Source organism: Sapajus apella, unplaced genomic scaffold (genome assembly GCF_009761245.1).
Source record: "Sapajus apella isolate SASKATOON/1434 unplaced genomic scaffold, GSC_monkey_1.0 scaffold5, whole genome shotgun sequence".
Lineage (NCBI taxonomy): Eukaryota > Metazoa > Chordata > Mammalia > Primates > Cebidae > Sapajus > Sapajus apella.
The window spans coordinates 37,734,386-37,758,021 of NW_022436945.1; the positions used below are offsets into that span (position 1 = coordinate 37,734,386).

The window sequence follows — 23,636 nt, forward strand, 5'->3', positions numbered from 1 at the left end:
TGTGTGTGTGTGTGTGTGTGTGTGTGTGTGTGTGTGTGTGTGTGTGTTGACTCAGCACATAAGGTCCTAAAGAGAGTTTAAGTGTAAACAAATTAGGAAAGAGGCTATATAAAATTAGTTTTTAAACAATATAGGGCTCTGAATATAATTTTAGTTACAGAATTTTACCAGAACATAAAAGAGAATGATAAATAAGAACATTAAAAAAAAAATGGTTGCAGCAATGGAAGCCACCATTATATAATAATATTATATGAATAAAGAGTTTCTGATTTGAGGCTGAAGAGAATTAAGTAATTGACTACAAAGAAATTCATCAGAGTTAGAAATAGTCTGAATGAAAAAGATAAGTTCGTAATATTAAACACACAGACAATTACATGCTTGGAAAGCTGGAAAAATGTAGTTATCCATGACAGATGCAGAAAGTTGTGTGGTTTAGGAGAAAGGAGATATCAGTGTTCACTCTGCTGAACTCAGTTTTAGTCATCACTAAGCCAACCTTCAACTGACAATGAGACTAAAGAGAAGATGTATTGTAGCTAGACAGACTGAGGAATAAGCAACAAAGCAAGCAGCAGTTCCATCAGCACATGAGAAATAATGAGTCAAATTAAGCATCCCTAGACCAGTATTCTGTCTCTAATAGTGGCACCATGAGATACAATATGGGAGAGGAGAGTGACAGTCCTCAATGATACTGACTTTAAAGGTTATTTCAACATTGCTTAAATCTATGAATATGTAAATATCTACCTTATTCCTATCTGTGTGATACAGGGTATATATGTGTGAGTTAACTGCTCATGGTACACAGTAGAATAACAATAAAGCTTGGCTAATTAAAGGCAGGGGAATTAATTAACTTTCCTTAGGGACAACATACAGGTCTGCAAATTTACAATGCATCTTTGTTTTGTTTGTTTGGTTGCTTTATGTTAAAGTAAATAAGATTTAGATAGCACAATTCCAAATGATATGAAGAGAGGAGAGATTAGAACAGACCCTATGTTCTTCCTTTCCACTGAGGTAAATTAATTAGTAAACAAATATCATAGGAGAAAGAAGCAAAGTGAACAGCAAAGCAAATTGTCATTCACTGTTTAGCTGTCTGTTCTTTTCCTAGGCTGTCCCATCCCTGTCCCTCATACTTGCAGTTTCATTTTGGTGGAAACATGGGAGATCTACTCTTACGGATCAACAACCACAAAGATGTAGATGAGTTATGTTGTGGCAGGAGGAGTAAGAGCAGAATTGAACGGTAGGTATTTACTGCTCTCCCAAGAAACAGTGTTATAAATAATTAATGGTTCTTATTTCCAGTGCTGACATGAACTTTGTAACTCTGCAATTTGATTCACAGAAAAATTAGGAGACAGTGTGGGAAGGGAACAAATTTATGTGATGCAAAGGAACCCCTTTCTTTCATAATCATCATAGGAGACATAGAATCTCTGATCACAGCAGGCAACAGATGAGGATAAGGTAGTGCCAGGATGTGTGAAAAGCTAGGGAAGTGGGGAGAAGGGGTTGCTGGAACAGTCTATTAATTATTTCTTTATCATAAATTTAACATACGCCTAAGTGATAAATGCCCAGCAACAAGTGAACACCTTTCAATGTCTCCAAGTATCGCTGCTCTGCTATAGTCATTATATTTGTTTTTTTCATCTAGGACAGGGCTGGCAAACTGTGGCTCAAGGGCTAAATCCAGCCAGATGTTTACTGGAATGCAGTTATGTGCCCCTCTTTACCTATTGTCTATGTCTGCTTTTGTACTACAATGTCAGAGATGAATATATGTTTGCTTGTTTTATTGATACATAATAGTTGTACATACTTTTGGGGTAGATGTGATAATTTAATGCATACATACAATTTGCAAAGATCAAATCAGTGTAATAAGGATATCTATCACCATAAATACTTGTCTTTTTTTTATGTTAGAAAACTTTATTCTTTTCTAGCTATTTTGAAATGTACAGCAGATTATTGTAAACTATAGTCACTCTACTGATCTACTGAACACTAGGTCTTACTTCTATCAAACTGTGTAATTGGACCCATTACAAAGGTCATAATGACCTGCAAAACCCTAAAATACTATCTAGTACTTTACAGAAAAATGTGCCGATCCCTATCTAGGGAATCCCAAACTACATCAGAAAAGCAGTTTTTCAACAGGCTATCGCCTCTACTTAGAATTAGGAACTAGTATGTAAGTCTGGTTGTCAGGTTATTTATTCATTTTACGGAGCTATGATATGCCTAACAGAAGAGAGAGAAAAACTTGAATGCCACAGTTCTGCCATAGGGGAAAAAAAAAGCACGAATGAGACCTGATTATCACCAGAGATGCTAAAGAAATGACTGTAAGAGTAAGCAAAATCATTAATTGCCTAACTGGGAATTATGATACACTGATAATGCCCATATGTTAAGGGATAATGTGGTAACAGAAATCCAGGAAAGAATACTAGATGGAAAAATAGGGAACTATTTTTGGGGGAATATAGTGTGGAGGAATCTAGAAGAACTCGAGAAGTGAAAAGTTAGTGAGAAAAATGTGTTTAACAACAAGAAAGACAAGATGGAAGTTTAGAAAGTAAATCAGATGAAGGATTAGAAATGTCTTCATCATCGCCTTTTTACTGATAACAGTAACAAAGGTATATTGGAAATATAAAGGAGCAGAAGGCATAAAACTTAACATTGCAAACAGTAATTCTCATTTACCTTGCTAACAATTCAATGAGGTCAGTTCTGCTCATACCATCAGGAATCAACCTTGGAATCGCAGCAATACAAGTTCTAAACAAATCAATCTTGGGTTTTCTTTCCCCCCTGAAAAATACAACAGGATTTAATAAAAAGCTTATTACATATGCTAGACAATAAAATCTAACTTGGAAAAATAACTACAGAAAGTGGGAGCCCTCCCTTGAAGTTTAATATATTTAATATTAAAAATATATATAAATCTTGTAGGTAATTATTAGTCTATGTATGAACAAAAGAATATAGAAATAATTCAGGAGAAAACCAGCAAACAAAAAGGTTTTTAGTAACTAAACAACAAGAATTATTATTACATAACAAATATTATTTAAACAGATTATTTATAATTAATCTTACAGATATTTAAGATGATTAAATATTTACTATTTGGCCTCCCATAAATAATATTAAAATAAATAATAACATTGATATCATTAAATAAATACTGGATGTTGTTTGTTCTTGTCCTGTGTGTGATACACACACATATACATAGTTAAAATTTCTATATAATAAAATGAGCCAATTTTTCAAAAATCCTGGTATCTCCAGAGACTTAATACAATTTAATTTTACTCTATTTTCTTTTAGTTATTCAATAATTGTATTTATTGTAAATGTCTAACCTCTTAATACACTGGTTTTTATTTTGGTCTGTATTTGAAGGTGAGGCATTTTAAATTTCTTTAATCTGAATTGTTCTTCAGTTGGCCTAATAAAACATCCTGATATGGAAAAGAATTCGGATATTCTCAGTGTTTTAGGTTTTTTTTTTTTTTGAGACGGAGTTTCACTCTCGTTGCCCAGGCTGGTGTGCAATGGCATGATCTCAGCTCACTATAATCTCCACCTCCCAGGTTCAAGCAATTCTCCTGCCTTAGCCTCCTGAGTAGCTGAAATTACAGGTGCCCACCACCACACCCAGCTGATTTTTTGTATTTTTAGTAGAGATGGGGTTTCACCATGTTGGCCAGGCTGATTTTGAACTCCTGACCTCAGGAGATCCACCTGCCTTGGCCTCCCAAATTGCTGGGATTACAGTTGTGAGCCACTGCACCTGGCCTTGGGTATTTGTTATAGTGGCAATGGCCTCACTACCTCCTTTTAGAGATTTCATATAGTCAGTCCTCTCTTTGTGTGGTTTCAAAATACATGAATTTCAGTTACTACACTTTAGTTAAATAACACCAGTCCCCAAAAACACAGTTCAAATTTAAGCTACCATATGCTAAGTAACAGCATAAACAAACTTTGCTTTGGTTCTTTGGTCCATAAAGCACCATGCACATCATAATCACTGTCATTTCTGTCAAGGCTGTCGGTGATTGGTCAATGTGCATCTATTATTCAGTTCATAAACAGACAGCTAAGTGTATAAAAATGTTGCCTCCTGGTCTCCCAGGATAATCCATGTGACATTTTACAAAAATGGATAATCAAAACAGGGTACTGACTAACTAAGAGGAAGTACAAGAAAGAAAGAAAAAAGTAGTATCACTGTGTAGTGTGTTCTTATTTATGTTGCTTTGGCATCCATTTTAAATATAAATTTGACTGGTATAAGAAAGTCAAACTTGCATGACTAGTTTCCAGTTCTACACCCCACTCCATCTCCCAGTTCTTAAATGTGGTTGATCCAGGTATCTGTCTTACCCAACTTCCTCCTGGCAACCACCTCCCTATGAACACCTAGACGCAGCCTACCTGACTGGCCCCATTGACCTGCGTACCCACCATGGACTATGCAGATGTGCTGCAGTGACCACCTCTCAGGCACAGCATGACCTCCTGAACTCATGCCTGCTTGCCTTCAATCCACCAATTAGAATTCCCCATCAGTAACTGTTTGGATAACACCCTCAACCCAAAAAAGGCACTGGCCCATGGGTGTGTTTCTCTCTTTCTCTCTCCGCATGCTCCCTGACCTCTGTTGAGTGAGGCCTCCATGTGTGCAGTGTACCCCTGCTACCTGTAAGTAATAACATCTTCATTGTTATCTTGCTTCTCTCCTAGTCACTGAGAGGGTGCTCTCTATCTCAAAGATCCTAAATTAAAGCACACTGAAATAGACTAGAAAGGTAACGGAGTTACAGAAGAAAGAGCTAGCCAGGGAATGTTGATACTGCTGTCTTTCGAGATGTTATATAGGTATCAGAGGAACTGGGTGAAAGCAAACTTACTGACAAAAATGAGATGGATGTGGTGAAAAACAAGAAATCCCAGAGGAAGTAACGTTGGGAAAAAACTTCACATTAAAGAAACTCTCAGAGATATTAGCATATAGTAGTCCATAATAACTGTGTATTAAATTTAGAGATTAAATATCAAATTTGGTGTTCTAATGATGCAAATATTAATATCCGAAAGAATCTCCTCCCTTACAGAGAATATGTAGATGTTTTATAGCAAATAGAAGAAGTTACCGCCATAACATACACCCTCTGGAGGAGAAATCCCTAGCAATAAGAAAAAAAGATGCCAGGATGACAAATAATGACGAGACCCTGGAGGTGGGGTGAGATGAGGTACTGTTTCTAAAAAAAACTACTCATGCTATTTCTCTCTATACCCTAGTTCCTTTCGGAGTTCAGGTTTTCATGATTTTTTCTTTTTTAACTAGGGCTTTGGAAGTAAAAGCATTTATCTGACTTAATAAACCAATCCTGCCCACATACATCTGGAGTACCTAGGATTCATATTTTGCTCATCGATTAAGTGCAGGGTCTTGTCATTGACAACACATCAGACTGGGTTCCAGACTGAGTTTTGCTGTCTATACCAGTTTGACAGCACTTTAAAACTGAGCACGTGGGAGGAATCACTGTATTGAAAACTGCAGCAGATGGAAACACGGAAGAACTCTAAAGACAAAGTAAGGAGACAGGTAAGCAAGAACCATCCATACTGTCTTAGGAAAACCGAAAGGGCAATAAAGGCAAAAATTTACTACATACGTAATCATGTCTTCAGGCTCCTTATTAGACATCTGCACACTGGTCATACACATTGGTCTCCCAACTTCTTTGTCCAAATGTCTGAGGATGCTATCTAATGCTTTTCTTACTTGAGGATAGTAAACTGACATTCCTAGGGGAAAAAACTTCAGTTATAAAATATCTGATGTTAGATAAGAATACTTAGTTACTTTCTGTAGTAAAAGCCTATCAATCTTTAAATGATATTAGCTTATTGCTGCCACAAAAGGGGTTTCAACTGTGATATATTCTCCCTGATGATCAGCTTCAGTATATTGGACTAACTGGAGAAATTATGTAGTAATTATGCAGAAGACTAAAATTAAGTTGAAGAAAGGACAGAATGCAGTGAATACGATCCTGTGATAAAATAAAGATTTAACTGGAAAACTCTTCACATGAAGACTCATAACTATTATCAAAAAAAAGTATTCATTGTGGGCTGGGCACAGTGGCTCACATCTGTAATCCCAGTACTTTGGGACGCTGAGGTGAGTGAATCACTTGCGGTCAGGAGTTTGAGACCAGCCTGTCCAACATGGCGAAACCCCATCTCTACTAAAAATACAAAAATTAGCCAGGCATGGTAGTGGATGCCTCTAGTCCCAGTTACTTGGGAGGCTGAGGCATAAGAATCGCTTGAATCCAGGAGGCGGGGCTTACAGTAAGTCAAGATCGTGCCACTGCCCTCCAGCCTGGGCAGCAGAATGAGATTCTGTCTCAAAAAAAAAAAAAAAGTATTCATTTTGTACAGCTGTATATACTGAAAAAATGGTATTAGGCAAATTTATATACATTTTAGATTTGATCAGACTTTTATAAAAGAATATGAAACTGTATTACAAAGCGACTTACTTAATTTCAGTTAAACTAACCTATGACTTTTGCTTCTTCATCTGTCAGGGTTTTATTGAGAAAAATTTTCTTTACACGAAGAGTATTTCCTGAGGGAAGAATAACTCCTGTTGTTGGCATGGGTGGTTCACCATCTTTCTGCTGCAAACTGTCTGCTATTACAAGGAAGACTCTGAGGCCTATGTTCATTCTCTTCAAAGGAAAAAAAATTCAAAAGGAAGAAATGAGTGTCATAAATTACCTTTTTTGCATGTTAGAAATATTTATCAATAACATCAGAGTTGGGGGAGTGGAAGGAAGGAAGACAGAACGAACACTAACCTCTCTGTCCCATATTTTTAACTAGCCCAGGCATTAGAGTTTGCTTTAATATCAAATTATCAAATGCCACTCACTCACTTGTGAGGTCAACCAGCTTCCTATTGTCTCTAAGGCTTATAGCAATCCTCTTCCATCCTTCCTCAACTCTCCTTATCCTCCTATGGTCCCTTACCGTCGCCTTTCTAGGCAAATGACTTGTCTTCTACTTCACAGAAAAAAATCACCAACTTTCCTCAATCTCTCATTACAAATCACATTAATCTATTTATACCTGAGCCTCTTCTCCCTCCCTTTTGCTCTTGGTATAGTGAGGGAGTGGCAGTCTTCCTAGTTGTTGGAATCCCATCTGTTCTTGCATGTTTGGAAACATTCCAACGCCAATTACACCTTCTCTTTCTTACATCTTCAACATTTTCCTTTCAGCTGAATATATCCCATTTATCTGAACTATACTTGCTATCTTACTGGAACAAACCTTCCCCAAATGCTTTCCTGAAGCCATTCTCACTCATCGGCGACCATATTGCTCAAAACAGTGGACCTATTTATAGCATGCTATTTGATTTTTCAGCAACATAGACAAGGTCAAGTACTCCTTCTCTCCTGAAACACTCCCTTCCTTTAATATCTCTCTTCCACTTCTGGCTGTGCCATCTTTATCTGCATTTCAGGTTTATCCTCCTTTACCTGGGTATTAAATGTTAGACTGCTTCAAGGCAAGGTCCTCCTAGGCTGCCTTCTCCTATCATTATGTATTACCTCCCAAAGCAACTGCATATACTTACATGCTTCAATTACCACCCATACCAGATCACCCACAAATGTTATGCCTGACCTCTCCCTGAACTCAGACCCATCTGACATCTCTTACTTGGAAGCTTCTACCTGGATGCCTCAGGTTAGACATGTTCAAACCAAATGCATGACCTTGCTGCCCCCAAATATGATTCCTTCTCAGTGTTTCTTTACTCAGTGAATGCTCCTCTATCTGCACCACTATGATCTAAGCCCAGGCTGTCATTTTCTCTGATCTACACCAGTGATCTCTCCAGTGGGTATATACATGCCAGTGGGTGTGCAAGGTAGTTCACTGGAATATGAGAAGAAAATAAAGCTTTTATTTATATGTATTTGTTATCTAAGTAAGATTAAAACTTTAAGCTTCACTCATCTTTATATACAACATAGTACTGCCCTTCCTTAGTCAAAGTATCAGATAGTCACATGTCACATAATCAAAGATGACACCTTGAAAGAAGTGGAAAAGGCCCACAATGTAGTCAAGTTGACAGAGGAAGCTTAACTTATACATTCTTTCAGTGTATTGCAATTTGCATATGTTTGATTAAATGGGCTAACTGGTAATTTTATCTAGGTTTAACTAAACTAGCTCTTACAAACTTAAAGTTCTTGAAAATACAGATTCAAGATAATCCTAACAAAGCAAACCTAATAAACAACCACCACCACCCAAAAAACACTCAGCAGAACTTTTCTTTAACTCCTAGTATAAGAACTTCAGTAAGAAAAAAATTTACTTTCAGAAATACATTTATTCAATGAAGTGAATATTTTTTTAATGGATGTTCAATAAAATATCTTTTGTTTCATAATTTTTGTTGCTGGAAACCATTTTTGTTGGTAGAAACCAAAAAATATATAAATAAAAGCTTTATTTTCTTCCTGTACTCCAGTGAACTACCTTCTACACCCACTGGGATGCATGTATCCCCCACGTGTTAAGTATGTCAGCTATAAAAACAATCATGTTTGCCTACTTTCTAAATCTGGAAATAATTATTAAACTATCTTAAAAATATTACAAATGAAAAGCCTTTCCAACTCATTTGTTAACCATATAAACACATATCTTAGGATTTGACTATGTATTGGAACAAGATCGTAATTTAAAATAAGAAAAAAGAAAACAGATAATGCCTGTTTTACCTTTTTATATTCTCAAATGTAATTAGATTCCAATAAACAATTAATTTATGAAATATTTTGAAAAATCCTGAATATCTAATGTCTAAAGAATGAATTAGAGTTTACTAGTGAATCATGAGCCCATGGAGGCAGGATAGAACATTTACTTTTTTAATGTTACTTTTTTTGGGGGGTGGGGGTGGTGAGAGAACAAATTTTTGTTTTTACTACGAAACATAGAACAGTGCCTGACACATTTTAGGTACTCAATAAATGATGAATGCATGAAATTTATTGAATAACACCTTAAATATAAATCATGTGAATTAAAAAAAAAGAAGAAGAAAAAACCTGAGCACATGTTACAACTTCCAGGAGCCAGCTCAGCTGACTAACCCAATAAAATTTTCCTCTCCTTTTTATTTTCTACCATGCTTAAACACTATTATTAAAGCATTCAGCCAGCTATCAGAACGGTTAAGTAACTTGTCTGGGATCACAGCTAGTTTTAGATGTACAGCTGGGATTTGAACCTAAGAGTTCTAATTCCAGAAATCATGCTCTAAAAAAAAAAATAAAATAAATAGTATAGGATTGTATATCATTAGGCTATAAATTTTTTTACCTCTGGATTAATGGTGAAAGTTTTAGTAGATTTTCCAACACTGAGAAGATCAAATATTATTTCTTTCATTGCAAAATCCAAACGTTCCTTAAAAAAAAAAAAAAAAAAACCTTATAGCTTGCTTCTATGTGTTACGTATCATGCTAAGAATTATAAATATAATATACAATGGCAACAACACAGGTTTGTGCCCTTAAAAAGTTCACAGCTGAACAGAAATATGCATGAATTAAGGTCAAAATATATGATTATAAGTATATTATCAAATGATTTAACACCAACACTAACAGAATAAAAGTTTTAAGCATTCATTCACCAAAATCATATTAAAATCAAAGTGAAAGAATTCCCAGAATGATAATGAAAGGAAGTCCCAAGACAATAGCCAGGCAGTGGCCTAGTGAGCAGTGAGTTCATATTGAGTCAGGAAGAATGGGGCTGGGGCTCTAGGAAGGAAATCTCCCAGGGGGAGGGAAAAAAAAGTTAACTAATAAGATTAGCTGATGTTTGAATGGAGTTTTATAATTCTGGTGGAGAGCTAGAGGAAGGTAACTAATTCAAGGGAGTGGGCACAATTCTGGAAAAAAAGAAAAGGGAAGAGATGCAACCTAATGTCACAAGTTTTCTGAACACTTGATCTAAAGTACAATTTGCTTTTATTAATCTGACTGATAACCTTATACTTACCTAATTATCATTACTTTTGTTCTCTAGTAAATAACAATGTACTAATTCTATTTAAATATTCTTTATTTCTTCACTGTCAAAAATCATTGTATTATGGATCACCTAGATTGTTACAGTTTCAGTTGAAAGAGAATGCAACTAATATTCTGGAATCACAGCACTTTCCCATGTTGAGGAGGTAACCCTACTATGTTTCTCCAAGGTGGATGTCTCAAAAGGTAATGTGACCAAAACCTTGGATTGGCTCATCAACATATATTTAATCCCCTTCTAATAATCCTTCCTTTACTGCAGATGCTAGAAAGCTAAACTTGTATTTCCCAGGATCCTATGTAACAAAAAGCTTGAGGACATGATTTATACCCTGCCAAATGGTATGCTCATGTGAGTATCTTTGGGAACTGGCATATACAAAGAGGAGGAGGAAGGCAGGGAGAAACAAGTCTATTTTACTGGTGAGGAACGTGGTAGACACAGCATGATTCTGAAGCACATCCACATGTGGTGACTTCCTTATCTAATGGCTTTTATTTTGGCAAGGTGGCAGCTTCCTCATTGTCTTTCAGACTGGAATTCATTTCTTCAGCCCAACTATAAATTCTTTGAGCTATCCATATTCCTTTCGAGATTCCTTTGGGTTTAACTAACTACAGTGGATTCTATTATCTGTACCTAAGAGCCTAGATTAATATAGACTATGAAAATAATTTTCTAAGAAATCCTTCAAGATATTCAGGAGGTAATTAGTAAATGCACTAAGATTAGGAGTATGAGATACATTGTTGATCACTTTTCAATGAAAAGTGCTTCCACCTGTGGGTTTCCTTTCTGTCTGCAAGTGTAGATTAATAAAAAAAAAAACTTATTCGATGTTATGTTTTTAGATGCATAAAAAATTTCAAAGCTCCCACTGATTACAATAGATTACTCTAACAATTTGCATACATACCTACTATGAGGTGAAGCACTCACCTGAGCAATGAACTGAATAATCTTCACAAATATATTGAGAGGTGTGTCACGAGGAACCACACTTCGTGAGCCTTTTGGAAAAAGTGCTGACACTATGCTCATAAGACGACTACAGGGAAAAAGATCTAGTTATAATGAGATCATGACATCAACAGGGTATGAGCAAAAAATACTTCCTATTCTTCATAATATATTAACAGAATTCATATTCCATCCACAAAGTATAATGTTTACTAAAATTCCTATTAGTGTGTTTTTTTAAAACGTGATTTTTAATGGACTTTAAAGCAAAGATACTCACCTTTGAGTTACAGTGTTGCTTTCACATTTTATTCTAATTACATAAACCCACAACAATCTATACAAAGATTCCAGTGCAACTCGAGACATTTTAGGATCTTTATTCTGTTTTAAAACAAAAGAGAATAAAAATAAACATATTAAAATACTTGCAATCACTTAAGAGCAAACATATTCTTTGTCAACAACTAAAAGCTCATCTTTTTTGTATTCCGTCTAAAATAGGTTTAAATATATAGGTACATATTTGGTATAAGGTAAGTATATGGCTCAAAAGTAACCATAAATGTGAAAATTGAGCCCTTCCTTTTACTTTCAAAAGAAAATACTAAATCTTATTTAGTAAATAAAATTATACTAATATTTCTAAGAACTCTAAAATTACACACACAAACTTACTTGATGATAAACAGTTCACACTCCAATACTGACATAATGACTGAAAAAAAGGATCACTCATTTTTGGTGTAATTCACTTGTAGTCCATATACAGTTAAAATTCAGAACACCAAATGGTATTATAGTCATTTGCATTTACAAAATAATGCAAAATATTATGAAGTGCATATCCTTATGAGTGAATAGTGACTTAACAGCATGGACTCTAAAACTGGGAAAAATGGATTAAATCCAAGCTCCATCCTTGGGCATTGTTACATTATTCTGAATCACAATTTCCTCATCTCTAATATGGAGAAAATATGGTACCTACCTTAGAGATAAAGTTAATATCTGTAAAGCACTTGGAACAGTACCTGGCATGTATTAAATGTTCATTGACTATTAAGTGTTATAATTTTTATTTGGAATCAGGATATTATTTAAATTATTAGTATTATTTAAAATCAGAAAGTTATTTCCATTTTAATCATAATTTAATCAGCATAGCTTTTCTTCATTCTAGCTGTTATAAAAAATAAAGTTCTCAAATGACCAGTAAAGCAGTGAGGTTTAATTGTAAATTTTGAAATGCAGCTAATAATCACCTTTTTTTAAGAAGAAACTCTTTATACATCTGTTGATTAGTTTTAGGATGCACTGATTATTGTGAATTTACATTTTAGCTTTTCCCAGATCTATCTAGATAAAGATCTAATATAAGTAAGGATGGAAGATCAGTTACTCTGCTGATTAGACTCTCAGTATCAATCCAGTGCCAGATCCATAATGATCCCAAATTTCAAATATACTTTCCAAGTAATTTCCAATTATATTTGTTACTAACGTAACTAAAGTAACATAAAATGTATACTACTAATATAACAACCAAGCATTCTGTAGTAACGTCTTTAAGACAACATAACTTTCTTTTCTATCATTTAAATCTAAGATAACCAGACGTCAAAATAGTTCAGCCAGGAGTTAGGAAGATAGAGCGAGATGAAGAGGTAGAGTATGAAGGATTTTTAGGAGTGAAAATACTCTGCATGATACTATAATGGTAGGTACATGTCCTTATACATTTGTCCAAACCGATAGAATGTACAACACCAAGAGTAAACTCTAATGTAAGCTGTGGGCTTTGCGCGATAAAGACGTGCCAATGTATATTTATCAGTTTTAACAAATGTATCACTCTGAAGGGGGATGCTGAGTATGGGGGGAGCTAGACCTGAGTGGAGGTAGGGAAATCTCGGTACCCTCCTCTCAATTTTACTGTGAACCTAAAACTGCTCTAAAAAAATAAAACCTTAAATAAGTCCTATTAGTTTTGAGGTACACATGAAATAACATTTTTATACTGTTAAATTGTATTTTCAAAATATTATTAAAAATTATACTTTAAAAATATGTAAGTCCAATTCTACATAAAAACTTTTCTCATATGAATGATTAAATATAAAAATATTTGGATAATCTTAAGTGATGAGGTATCTGGCATGAAAAACCTTGATTTTCAAACAAAGCTGGCATTCACACAATGCCAAAACAGCAAGATGAGAAGTGACAAAAATCAATTATTATTTTTTTCAGCTGCTACAATGCTGCTATATGTCTGAATAATAAAATCATCCTAAATTTATCTGAGCTTTGAACAAAGATATTCAATCTAATTTGAACAACTATACAAATAAAATCTAGTGAACTTAATATAAAACAAAATTTTGATATGTCAGTCAAATATAGTCTTTGGTAACAATCATTTTAATGTTTTTTCTTTTTTCTACTGAATTAAAAAAAATGGTTTGTTTAAAACTCAAGCCAGTAAAGCCAGGCATGGTGGTGTATGCCTGTAGTCTCAGCTTGAACCCAGGAGTTGGAGTCTACCCTGGGCAACATAGCAAGACCCTGTCTCTAAAATATAAAAAAAACAAAAAACCCAAATCAATAGGATAAAATTTTAAAAATTAATTTGTCAAAATTGTATTCCATTAACTTTAAGAGTATAATTGGATTGTTTGTAACTCAAAGGATAAATGCTTAGGTGGATGAATACCCCATTCTCCACAATGTGCTTATTTCACATTCCATGCCTGTATCAAAACATCTCATGTACCCCATAAATATATACACCTACTGTGTGCCCACAAAAATTAAAAATAAAAACAATAACAACAACAAACTATATTCAAAATCTAAGCTACTGTCTCCTTAATTTCACTGGAAATGAAACATTTTCATTTATAACAGCTAGATAATGTATATTAAACAGAGTATTTTAAAACTGTGAATTTTGGTGAAGAATCAGCATTCATTATCAGTTCTATTTTTAAAATTCATCTTCTTGGGGCCACATTGATATTAAACATTCTGAAGAATGTTTCTGCTGTGTGCTACTCTTCTTTTACAATACCAGAAGCAGGTTGGAATAAATACATTAGACATGCAATGCAACAATGGGAAAAGGAAAAACAAATGCCACACTTAAAGGAAATAAAGCAATATTTTAGTTTGTAATGTTGACACAACTCACCTGGAGTGTTTCTATTTGTTTTCTGATACTGTTGTTAGATGGCATCTAAATAAAGCAATGTGAGACAGCAAACATAAACATGAGATGCAGCACATGCATGTTAGATGAAAATAAGCACAAAACAAGACAGCTCTTCACCAAGGTCTCTATTTAGAAGAAATTTGAAATGTCCAAGACAGTGGCCAGAAACACTAAAAAAAATCCCACAATTTGGGCATCATGGGAGATCCACCTATAATACTCAAACTAAGAGAAAACAAAAGTGTTAACTCTCTAACTTTTCTTAGAATTTTTCCTAAAGCACTGCATTTCAGTTCAGACACCTTTAAATTTTCTAATAAAAATAAGTATAGATTTTTGGAAAAAAAAATCTCTAAATTATTTTTGTATGATATCTACTCTTATTATTCACTATCTCTCTTAAGAACTCTCCAGAAACTTTAAAATCATGTTTCACACAAGTATCTAAATTGATACAGACATGGGAATAGGAGACTACCAAATTCTGTTTGGAACAAAAATTAAAGATTTAACTTTTCAGTGAAATATAGTGACACTCTGTCACAAGCTATTTATGGGCACATAGGGATAGAGCTCATTTTTCATGGTCATCAACTTAAAGCAGGTATGATAATTTTTAAAAATTGTGCAATATCATAAAGTGCCTTAAAATTCATATTTATTCTTATGACTCTAGAGAATAATGCCTTTTTAATATCCCCAAATTATTGCCAACATGTTTTCTTAAAATATTCAGTGCTCACATGCAACAACATTCCTTATACTACATTCAGAAGTAACATGGTGGACCAGAGGAGTGAGAGCTATGGAACTATGTGAATATGGACACAAGTCCATCTCCATGATTTACTGGCTCCCAAAACACAGGTTACTTGTTTATCTTCTTTCAGCCTCATGTACAGTAAAAATCAAGTGAGATTCTGTACTTAGAGGATGTAGCATTCAATGAAGAGTAATAAAAACCAGTCATAAGAAGTATGGGTCTAGTCTGGGCGCAGTGGTTCACACCTGTAATCCCAGCACTTTGGGAGGTTGAGTGAATGGATACCTTGAGGTCAGGAGTTCAAGACCAGCCTGCCAACATGGCGAAACCCCATCTCTACTAAAAATATAAAAATCAGCTGGGGGTGGTGGCAGGTGCCTACAATCCCTGCTACTCAGGAGGCTGAGGCAGGAGAATCACTTGAGCCCAGGAGGTGGAGGCTGCGGTGACCTGAGATCGTGCCACTGCATTCCAGCCTGGGTGACAGAGCAAGACTTAATCTCAAAAAAAAGTACAGGTCTAATGGAAATTGTTTTAGGTGTTTAGTATCAAGAGATTAACTGAATCTCAAAATTATTTAGGTAAGGCCTTTATCTTAGATCAATTTTTCCTATACATAAAACAAATAACTGTTATAACAGATAACTAACATAGTTTTTCCTTCAATGGTTAACTCCTTACCTCAACTATGAAGAGCAGCCACATTATCTAAGACTTAATATATAAGAGCCAATTCATTAAATTTCTGCTGAATAGAGCCTTAATGTTAAGGGTTAATGGCCAAGACAATTATATTCCAAATACTCATGCTAAGTGGCTCTTATCTCCTTTAGCCTGGCAGATTGACATAGCCATTAATGAAAATGAACAATATGCCAGAAATATTTAACAGGAGGTAAGGGTTCAAAGAAAATAGAGCATTTAAATGAAAGTCTTAAGACAAAAAAAAGTTAAGGTACTGCGAAGTATTGCAAATATGTTAGGTGAAACGTATATATATTAAAAAATTCCAACAAGCAACAGAAAAGAATGAACTGTTATGAAACAAAGCAGTCTTCCAGAAACATTTAAATGCATATCTTAAAAATATTTTAATGAACTTATGAAAAATCATACTATCCAGAAAAATTATCAATTCTCTTTTGGTCCCCGTATCTGTACAAATTATCAAAATAAGAACAGAAATAAGTATATTATAATTAGTTCAATAAAATTTATCTCCTGGTTGCATGAATAAAGAGTTTAATCAGTTTGATTTGGTCCTGGGAATTTTCATAAACAGTCAAAGAAGGTATATAAATTCTCATCCAAACAAGAGTAATATCAATGTTTATCTAGAAAGGAAATAGACAAAAATGTTTCTCAAAGTAGTATATATTCTGTATACCTAAGAAATTGAGGCAGTTTTGAAAATGATACATAGAATTATTAAAAAGACATACAGGATAACATCCAGTGGATCATTCCTGAAGTATGGAAGAAGAGGCAGTCCTACTTCTACAATAGCACAGCGAGCTGCATAGCCAAAGACAAGTCACTTACTCTATCTGCCTCGGTTCCATTATCTTCAAAGTATAGGGTTTTCTGTTTCAAATCTAACTTAGAGGAATACCAGGAAATGGAATGTCATGTCTGCAATATTTCTATAACTTGCAAGCAAATATTCAAATAGGCTCATCTAAGAATATACCAAAAGAATATTCAAATCAAGCATTGGCATGACATGCAGCTGAAGAATATTCCCACACTCTGTCAGAATTGTGTTCCTACCCAAATAAGAACAGAGGATCCTGCCAGCAGAGCATCCTGGGAAGAAAATGATCCTTGTATCTCTCACAGTTTTGTGTTCAGGACTAAGAGAGGCTGAATATGGATGTGCCAAATAGTGTTAGTGACAAGTACCCTTTCATTCAAGTCAGAATCATTTCAGGAGCTTTTACGTCTGTGTGGATCCAGTACCAACTTTTAGATATGGCTAGGCATACTTAAATTAAATGAAATTTTAGTGATATCATCAAAGCTTTTTTCATTTTGCTCAGACTTAAACCAACATTACTGATTTCCTCAAAACAAAAGGCAAAATAAGTATTTAAAGGGTTTTGTGAGTGTAATACTCTATAATTCTAAAAATATTAACAAATATTCCTAGCTTTAATATAAATATCACTAAAAATGTACAATTTTGCATTCAATAGGACAAACTAAATTTTCAGTCAAAGGTTTACTCATATCTATACATGACTCCCTATAGAAGAAATGGGAAAAGGAATGTGGCAACGTGTTACTATTCAAGTATATCAATAGTAACAAAAGTTTCATTATGCACTGTTCAATTTATATGCACAAATATACCACAGTCAGTATTTATAGATCAGAAGTGTGATTACATCTTACCTTTAAATGTGACAAACAGTTCTGTAGGAAAATATGCCAGTTATTTAAAAAAAATTGTTTCTGACTGACACATAAAAGGCAGGTAATTAGTGGATATAAAGCCTAAAGGAGATGGGGAAAAGAGAGAATTAACACTTTTCATCGAAAAGCACTGGACTTGTAAATTATATTTCATTTATTCTCATAAGCAAGGAAACAAATCTTTTAAGCAGTTTTCCATTTTGTAGTAAGAAGTATAATCTCATAGAATAATCCAACGCAGAAGGATAAAAGGTAAATTTTCTATGAGGAAAATTCCTTGACTGATCATACCTCTCTGAATATGCTATTTAGTCCCTCATCCAGTTTGTTGTTATGACTAGTCCCTGGGATCAGATGACAGATGGCATTAAAGTTTTAGCTTTCTGTCTGTCAAATGTGTATCTCATGGTGGCTACATTAAGCACCCTAAGCCTCACTTTCCAAACATGTAAAGTGGAGGACAATAATCACAAATATCTTACAGGGTTGTGAAGCTTAAAGTAAGACAAAAAAGTGCAATACTAGTTCAATGCCTGGCACAATCATGTTTGCTATTATTGTATCTCTAGTTTAGATGGTCAAATATTTGACGAATTCTCCAAACCTTCTCCAATCTACAGAAAAGTTATGTGAGATAGGTAGAAAAAAATGCCTTTAATCTGTATAGAAAAGATTAGACAGAAAACAGCTGCTAAAATCACTTTATGACAGTGATCCCCTGAGGTTACAACATATTTTTACTGTACCTTCCCTGTGTTTAGACACGCAAATATCATTCTGTTACAATTGCCCACAGTATTCAGTACAATTACATGCTGTACAGGTTTGTAGCCTGGGAGCAATAGGCTATTCCATATAGCCTAGTGTGTAGTAGGAAATACTAACTAGGTTTGTGTAAGTACATTCAATGATGTTTGCAGAATGAAATTGCCTAATGACACATTTCTCAGAACATATTCCCATCATTAAGCAACGCATGATTACCTAGAAGGAAGTCTGAACAACTCATCAAATGCAGAGCTAGTAAAATTAAGAACAGAAAATTTAAATAGAGCAATGTGAAAAATATGAATGTAAAATTTGCCTTTGTATTGCACTTCAGGGATTTTGCAATTTTAGATTTTACAATTCTCTTAAATCTCCAGTGAATTCATAAATCAATTACTAAAGATCCCAATTAAATATGAAAAGGTTTGAAATGTTTAATACCAATGAATGCTTCTTTCTCGAGCTCAGTTCAAAAGTAGTCTGATAAAGCATCTCCACAAAATTTTTCAAACAAGGAACATTCACTTCATTTTTAACAGCCTAGTAAAAAGAGAATGCAAACAAAGAAAATGATTACAGACATTAGATTAAACTATGCAAAGCTTACAAGAACTCACTGTGAGGTTTGAAATTGGTTAATAATTCACTGAGACTCTCACCAAAGTATTACAATGTGCCAAGTGACCAAATGTTAAGTACATAAGATAAGCCTGGTCTTAGCCCTGAATGAACAAAGTGGGAATACAGGCAAGGAGGACACAGTATAACAGGTTCAATGAGAGAAAATTCTCTGTACTCTTGGTGCACTCAAAAGGGTCACCTATGGAAAAACTCCACAAGGAAGTAACATCTAATCTGCATCCAACATCTCTTACCAGAAATATTGCTAAAGTCTCCCATTTAAACTTGCTGGCCTTATCTCCCACCCTCTGACCATGCACGGCAACCCAGCCTTAGGAACTTCCTTGCTGTTCCTAGAATGCATCAAAGCATTTCTTGACTTAGGATATCTACGCTGGGGCCTTCTGCCAGAGAAGCTCCTTCCACACACATAGGAAGTCTTACTGTCTCATTCCTTTAGTTTTTGCTCAATTGCTACCATCTCTTTCGAGGTGGTGGTCTTTCCTAATCATATTCTTTAAAATTTCAACTCCCTCCTCCCCCATTTGGCAATCCTATGCTCCCCACACTGTTTATGTTTCATCACATTACTCTCCACAATCTGACACACTATCTATTGTATGCACTAGTATATTTTCTATCTTCTGCATTAGTAAGTAAAGTCTACAATACTAAGGAGTCTTTCCTATCATATTCACTGTTGTATTCCCTTGTGCATAGATGAGGACCTGACAAACAGAAAGCACTCAATACAAAAATGAGTAAAGAAAGAGAGGTCAGCTGGGCAAAGAGTGGAGGGAGGTTACTAGAGAGGCATGAATGTTCCAGGCAGAAAGAGCTCTACCTACAGAGGCCTGGTATTATGGGTTGAATCATATCCCCCCAGAATTCATGTTGAAGTCCTAACCCCACATACATCAGAAGGTGACTTCATTAGGAAATATGTCATTGCGGATCGAGTTAATTAAGTTAGGATCAGGAAGGCCCTAATCCACATGACTGATGTCCTTTTAAAAAAAGGAAATTTGAACACAGACATATACGCAAGGAGAATGCCAAGTGACCATGAAGGCAGGAACAGAGCCATGCTTCTACAAGCCAAGAAACACCAAAGATTTTCAGTACATACGAGAGGCTAAGCAAGGGGCATGGAGCAGGTTCTTTCTCACAACACTTACAAGGAACCAACCTGCTGGCACTTTGATCTCACACTCTAGCCTCTGTAAATACGAGACAATACATTCCTGTTGTTAAGCTACCTAGTTTGAGGTACTTTATTATGGCAGCCCTAGCAGGCTAATAAACCTGGACAGAAAAGCAAATATGGTATAAAAGGAGCAGGCAACATGGTGATAATGGACCATTGTCAAGCGCCTCTCTTCCTATAACCTGTTCCTTTTCATGAACTAAAAAAACTAAAACCTAATCTCAGCCATCTGGCAAAAAAAAAAGGTAGATCAAACAGGGGGGAAGTGCAAATGATCATTTGGAAGGGATAAACAGTAATTCAAACAACTTACAGGAAAAGAAATCAAAGTGCATTTCTAATAAAAGACTAAAACTGACATGACTTATACATGATAGCCTGTTTTCTTTTTGATAAAATGAGCCAAATTTATATGGCTAAAAACTGGGTTGGGAGGGAACGGGAGCTGTGTTACTCAAATAAACCACTTGCAAACCTTTAATTTATGAGTTTTGTGTGTCCCCATTTTAAAAAATCTTCAATGCAAGACAGGTTTTAAAAAGAGATGCATCAATCACTCTCATTAATATTTTAAATTCTTAACTTTTAAAACAATTGTCTGTTCACCTTTTCTACACATGCTCTAAAGACAGGACCTGAATACTGCAAACCAATTCATACAAGCTCATAGGTCACAAGTCAGTGAATTCAATGTTTAAAAATGAAAGCCAAAACAGTTCAATTTTTCAACATTAATAAATTTCTTCATTTTTTGAGATTTTAACTAGAATAAAACCTGAACAAAAAGAATTTAATTAATTTCCATGTCTCGCCCAGATGGAGTGAAGGGAGCTGGATTTCCCCTACCATCTGAAACAACCAAAAACAAAATACATGAAATGATCTCTAAGACACTGTACAATCAACAAAGGGAAAAGACTTCTAAGCAACAGGGAACAAATGAGACAAGCCCTCCCATGACCACAGCTTACTGTCATGTAAGTGTTTTTAGAAAACAAAAAATGAAAGAATAGAGTTGTTAAGGTTCTTATATAACACACAAACGGTATGAAAATAAAAACATACTTACAGCAGCTACAGGGATAAGAATCTCCACAAATAAACCAGCAAGTGCATGTTTTATATCTTTATCTTTCACTTCTAAGAAATACTGAGCACATTCCTTAAAGGGAAAGAGGTATATACTTAGATTACCAAAAGAGCAAAGGTTAAAGAATTTGCAATATCAACATAATTTTGTGAACACTCTGCCATTTTACCAAAAAACTAAGGTCAACGCATCTTTAAGTCAAAACATAAAGTTGGCCTGGCATGGTGGCTCACACCTGTAATCCCAGCACTTTGGGAGGCTGAGGCAGTCAGATCACCTGAGGTTAGGAGTTCGAGACCAGCCTGGCCAACATGGTGAAATCCTGTCTCTACTAAAAGAAAAATATAAAAATTAGCTGGGCGTGGTGGCAGGTGCCTGTAATCCCAACTACTTAGGAGGCTGAGGCAGGAAAATCCCTTGAACCCAGAAGGCACAGGTTGCAGTGAGCTGAGATCGTACCACTGTACTCCAGCCTGGGTGACAGAGTAAGACTCTGTCTCAAAGAAAAAATAATAATTTACACTTATGACAACTTAACACACAAGAGACTAAAAATGATGCCATTAATTTATGTATATTTTGTTTCTTTTAAAAAGTCATAAAGAGCAAGAAGTGTTAGTCTTGCTCTATTTACTACCACTGAGAAGGTATATCACCTGCATAAATTGAAATGATGCTTCAAAATCTTCTACAGGATACATTTTTACTCGAAAAAATTTCATTCCCATTATTAAGCTGATAACGCTTTGTACCACATGTGGGCTTTGTTCCTTTTGTCGCAGTTCTTTCAATTCTGTCACAAACTTCTTCCTTACAGCCTGAAACCTTTAATATACGTAGAGACATAATTCGATTTGAATTAAAAACACTAATTTCCACATGATATTTAAGGGTTAAAATCAAAAGGTAAGCTACCTAAATATCATCTCCTTTTTCTACCTTCATTACAATTGCCAGGAAGGCACAAAGAGGAAAATAAAAATTGCTACTCTAAATTTGTTGTTCATTTATTTTAAAATTAAATTAGAAGTTTCTGAAGGAGAAATCATAACATTTCTTTATTCATATAACATTATTAACATACCACCATTACCATTTAATTAATAACCATAATAAAATAATATCCTATAACCCACCCACAAAACACCACCATGTAAATCAGAGAGTGTCTCCAACTTTTTATATAAAGTCTGCAATTAGTTATATAGAGAGCAAATTGGACTGTAAATTTGTTCAAAGAGATAAGCCAATCAATCGTAGAGTACTAATTATCACTTAAAATCAATACATCATTCCACTGTAAAAAGGCTTTTGAAATGTGAGCAGCATCCTGGATTCAAATCACAATTGTTAAAGCTAGGAAGCTTTTCTTTGCTTACATTTGAAAAGGACATCTAATAGTTTATTAATCAATAATACTTAATACCTCCCTATGTATTATAAAGCAACTAAAGATTTTACTGATAATTATGCTTGGGGAGGCCAGTTCCTTAAAGTTAAAATAACCTCAGAACATGCTTTCCAAGGGTCACTGACTACTGTGAGAACAAAACATATTAACAAAATACGCATACATGATTGAAATATAACATCTATTTTGATTGTAATCTTGGCGAATATGATAACATTCTTCATGGATATATTCTTCAGCACTTCATGAAGAAAATTTTTGTAAAATGGATAAAATTCTTTCCATTGAAATAATATTATAATCTAAGGATTTTTTCCTTTTGTTAAACTACTTATGAAAATTATTAGTCAGTACACGCCAAGAAAACACATACAAAAAGATTCAAATATACCCTAGCCTTTATCTCCTTCACTTCACCACCCCCACTCAACCCCACCACCTGCCTCCTTAGGTCTTTTAGCCTAACTCAAAGTGAATCCTTTCAAGTTTTCTCCCATGCTTATTACATACATGAGTAGAAAACACCTTAGTATTGCTCTAAAGTGGCATTTCTCCTACAACTAACCAAGTGAAGCTGAGCACTATTTCATAAATTTACTGGCCGTTTGGACTTACTAAAATCCTTGCCATCTAGAGTTAACTTAGCAATGATGAAGTGTTCTCCTGGATCCAATTTGCTAATGTATTATTTAGAATTTCTGGTCTACATTCCTGAAATACAAACTCAGCTTTGACAAAAATAAAAATACCATGAACGAACTATGTCATAAAGGGAAATACATCATTGCTCATATCTATGTTTTTGTGTCAATATTACTGTCGATGTCTACATCATTTAAAATATCTCAAACTGTAAGATATTTAAAAATTATTGTCTATGTCCAAATCATTTAAAATACTCAAACCATGTTCTAAGTTCCATAACATTCGCTATACAAGGGTCCCTAGTATGTTAAAAGGATTAAAAAATATGCTAAATAAAATATT

General features: G+C 34.7%; 1 protein-coding gene across 14 annotated transcripts in view; it reads right to left on the reverse strand.

Moving 5' to 3' along the window:
• FRYL (FRY like transcription coactivator) overlaps positions 1-23,636 on the reverse strand; it is a 272,517-nt gene that overhangs the window by 88,242 nt on the left and 160,639 nt on the right. For 10 of the 14 annotated variants that reach the window (XM_032274133.1, XM_032274135.1, XM_032274134.1 and 7 more), the window contains 11 exons: positions 21,895-22,063; positions 21,218-21,310; positions 18,762-18,860; positions 17,532-17,633; positions 14,354-14,398; positions 11,441-11,544; positions 11,140-11,248; positions 9,481-9,567; positions 6,629-6,800; positions 5,733-5,865; positions 2,737-2,844 (listed from right to left, as the gene is read on the reverse strand). In XM_032274133.1, coding sequence (XP_032130024.1) covers positions 2,737-2,844; positions 5,733-5,865; positions 6,629-6,800; positions 9,481-9,567; positions 11,140-11,248; positions 11,441-11,544; positions 14,354-14,398; positions 17,532-17,633; positions 18,762-18,860; positions 21,218-21,310; positions 21,895-22,063 — 1,221 coding nt within the window. The remainder of the gene's footprint in view (positions 1-2,736; positions 2,845-5,732; positions 5,866-6,628; positions 6,801-9,480; positions 9,568-11,139; positions 11,249-11,440; positions 11,545-14,353; positions 14,399-17,531; positions 17,634-18,761; positions 18,861-21,217; positions 21,311-21,894; positions 22,064-23,636) is intronic. The other 4 variants (XM_032274136.1, XM_032274131.1, XM_032274130.1 and 1 more) reach the window with 1 other exon arrangement.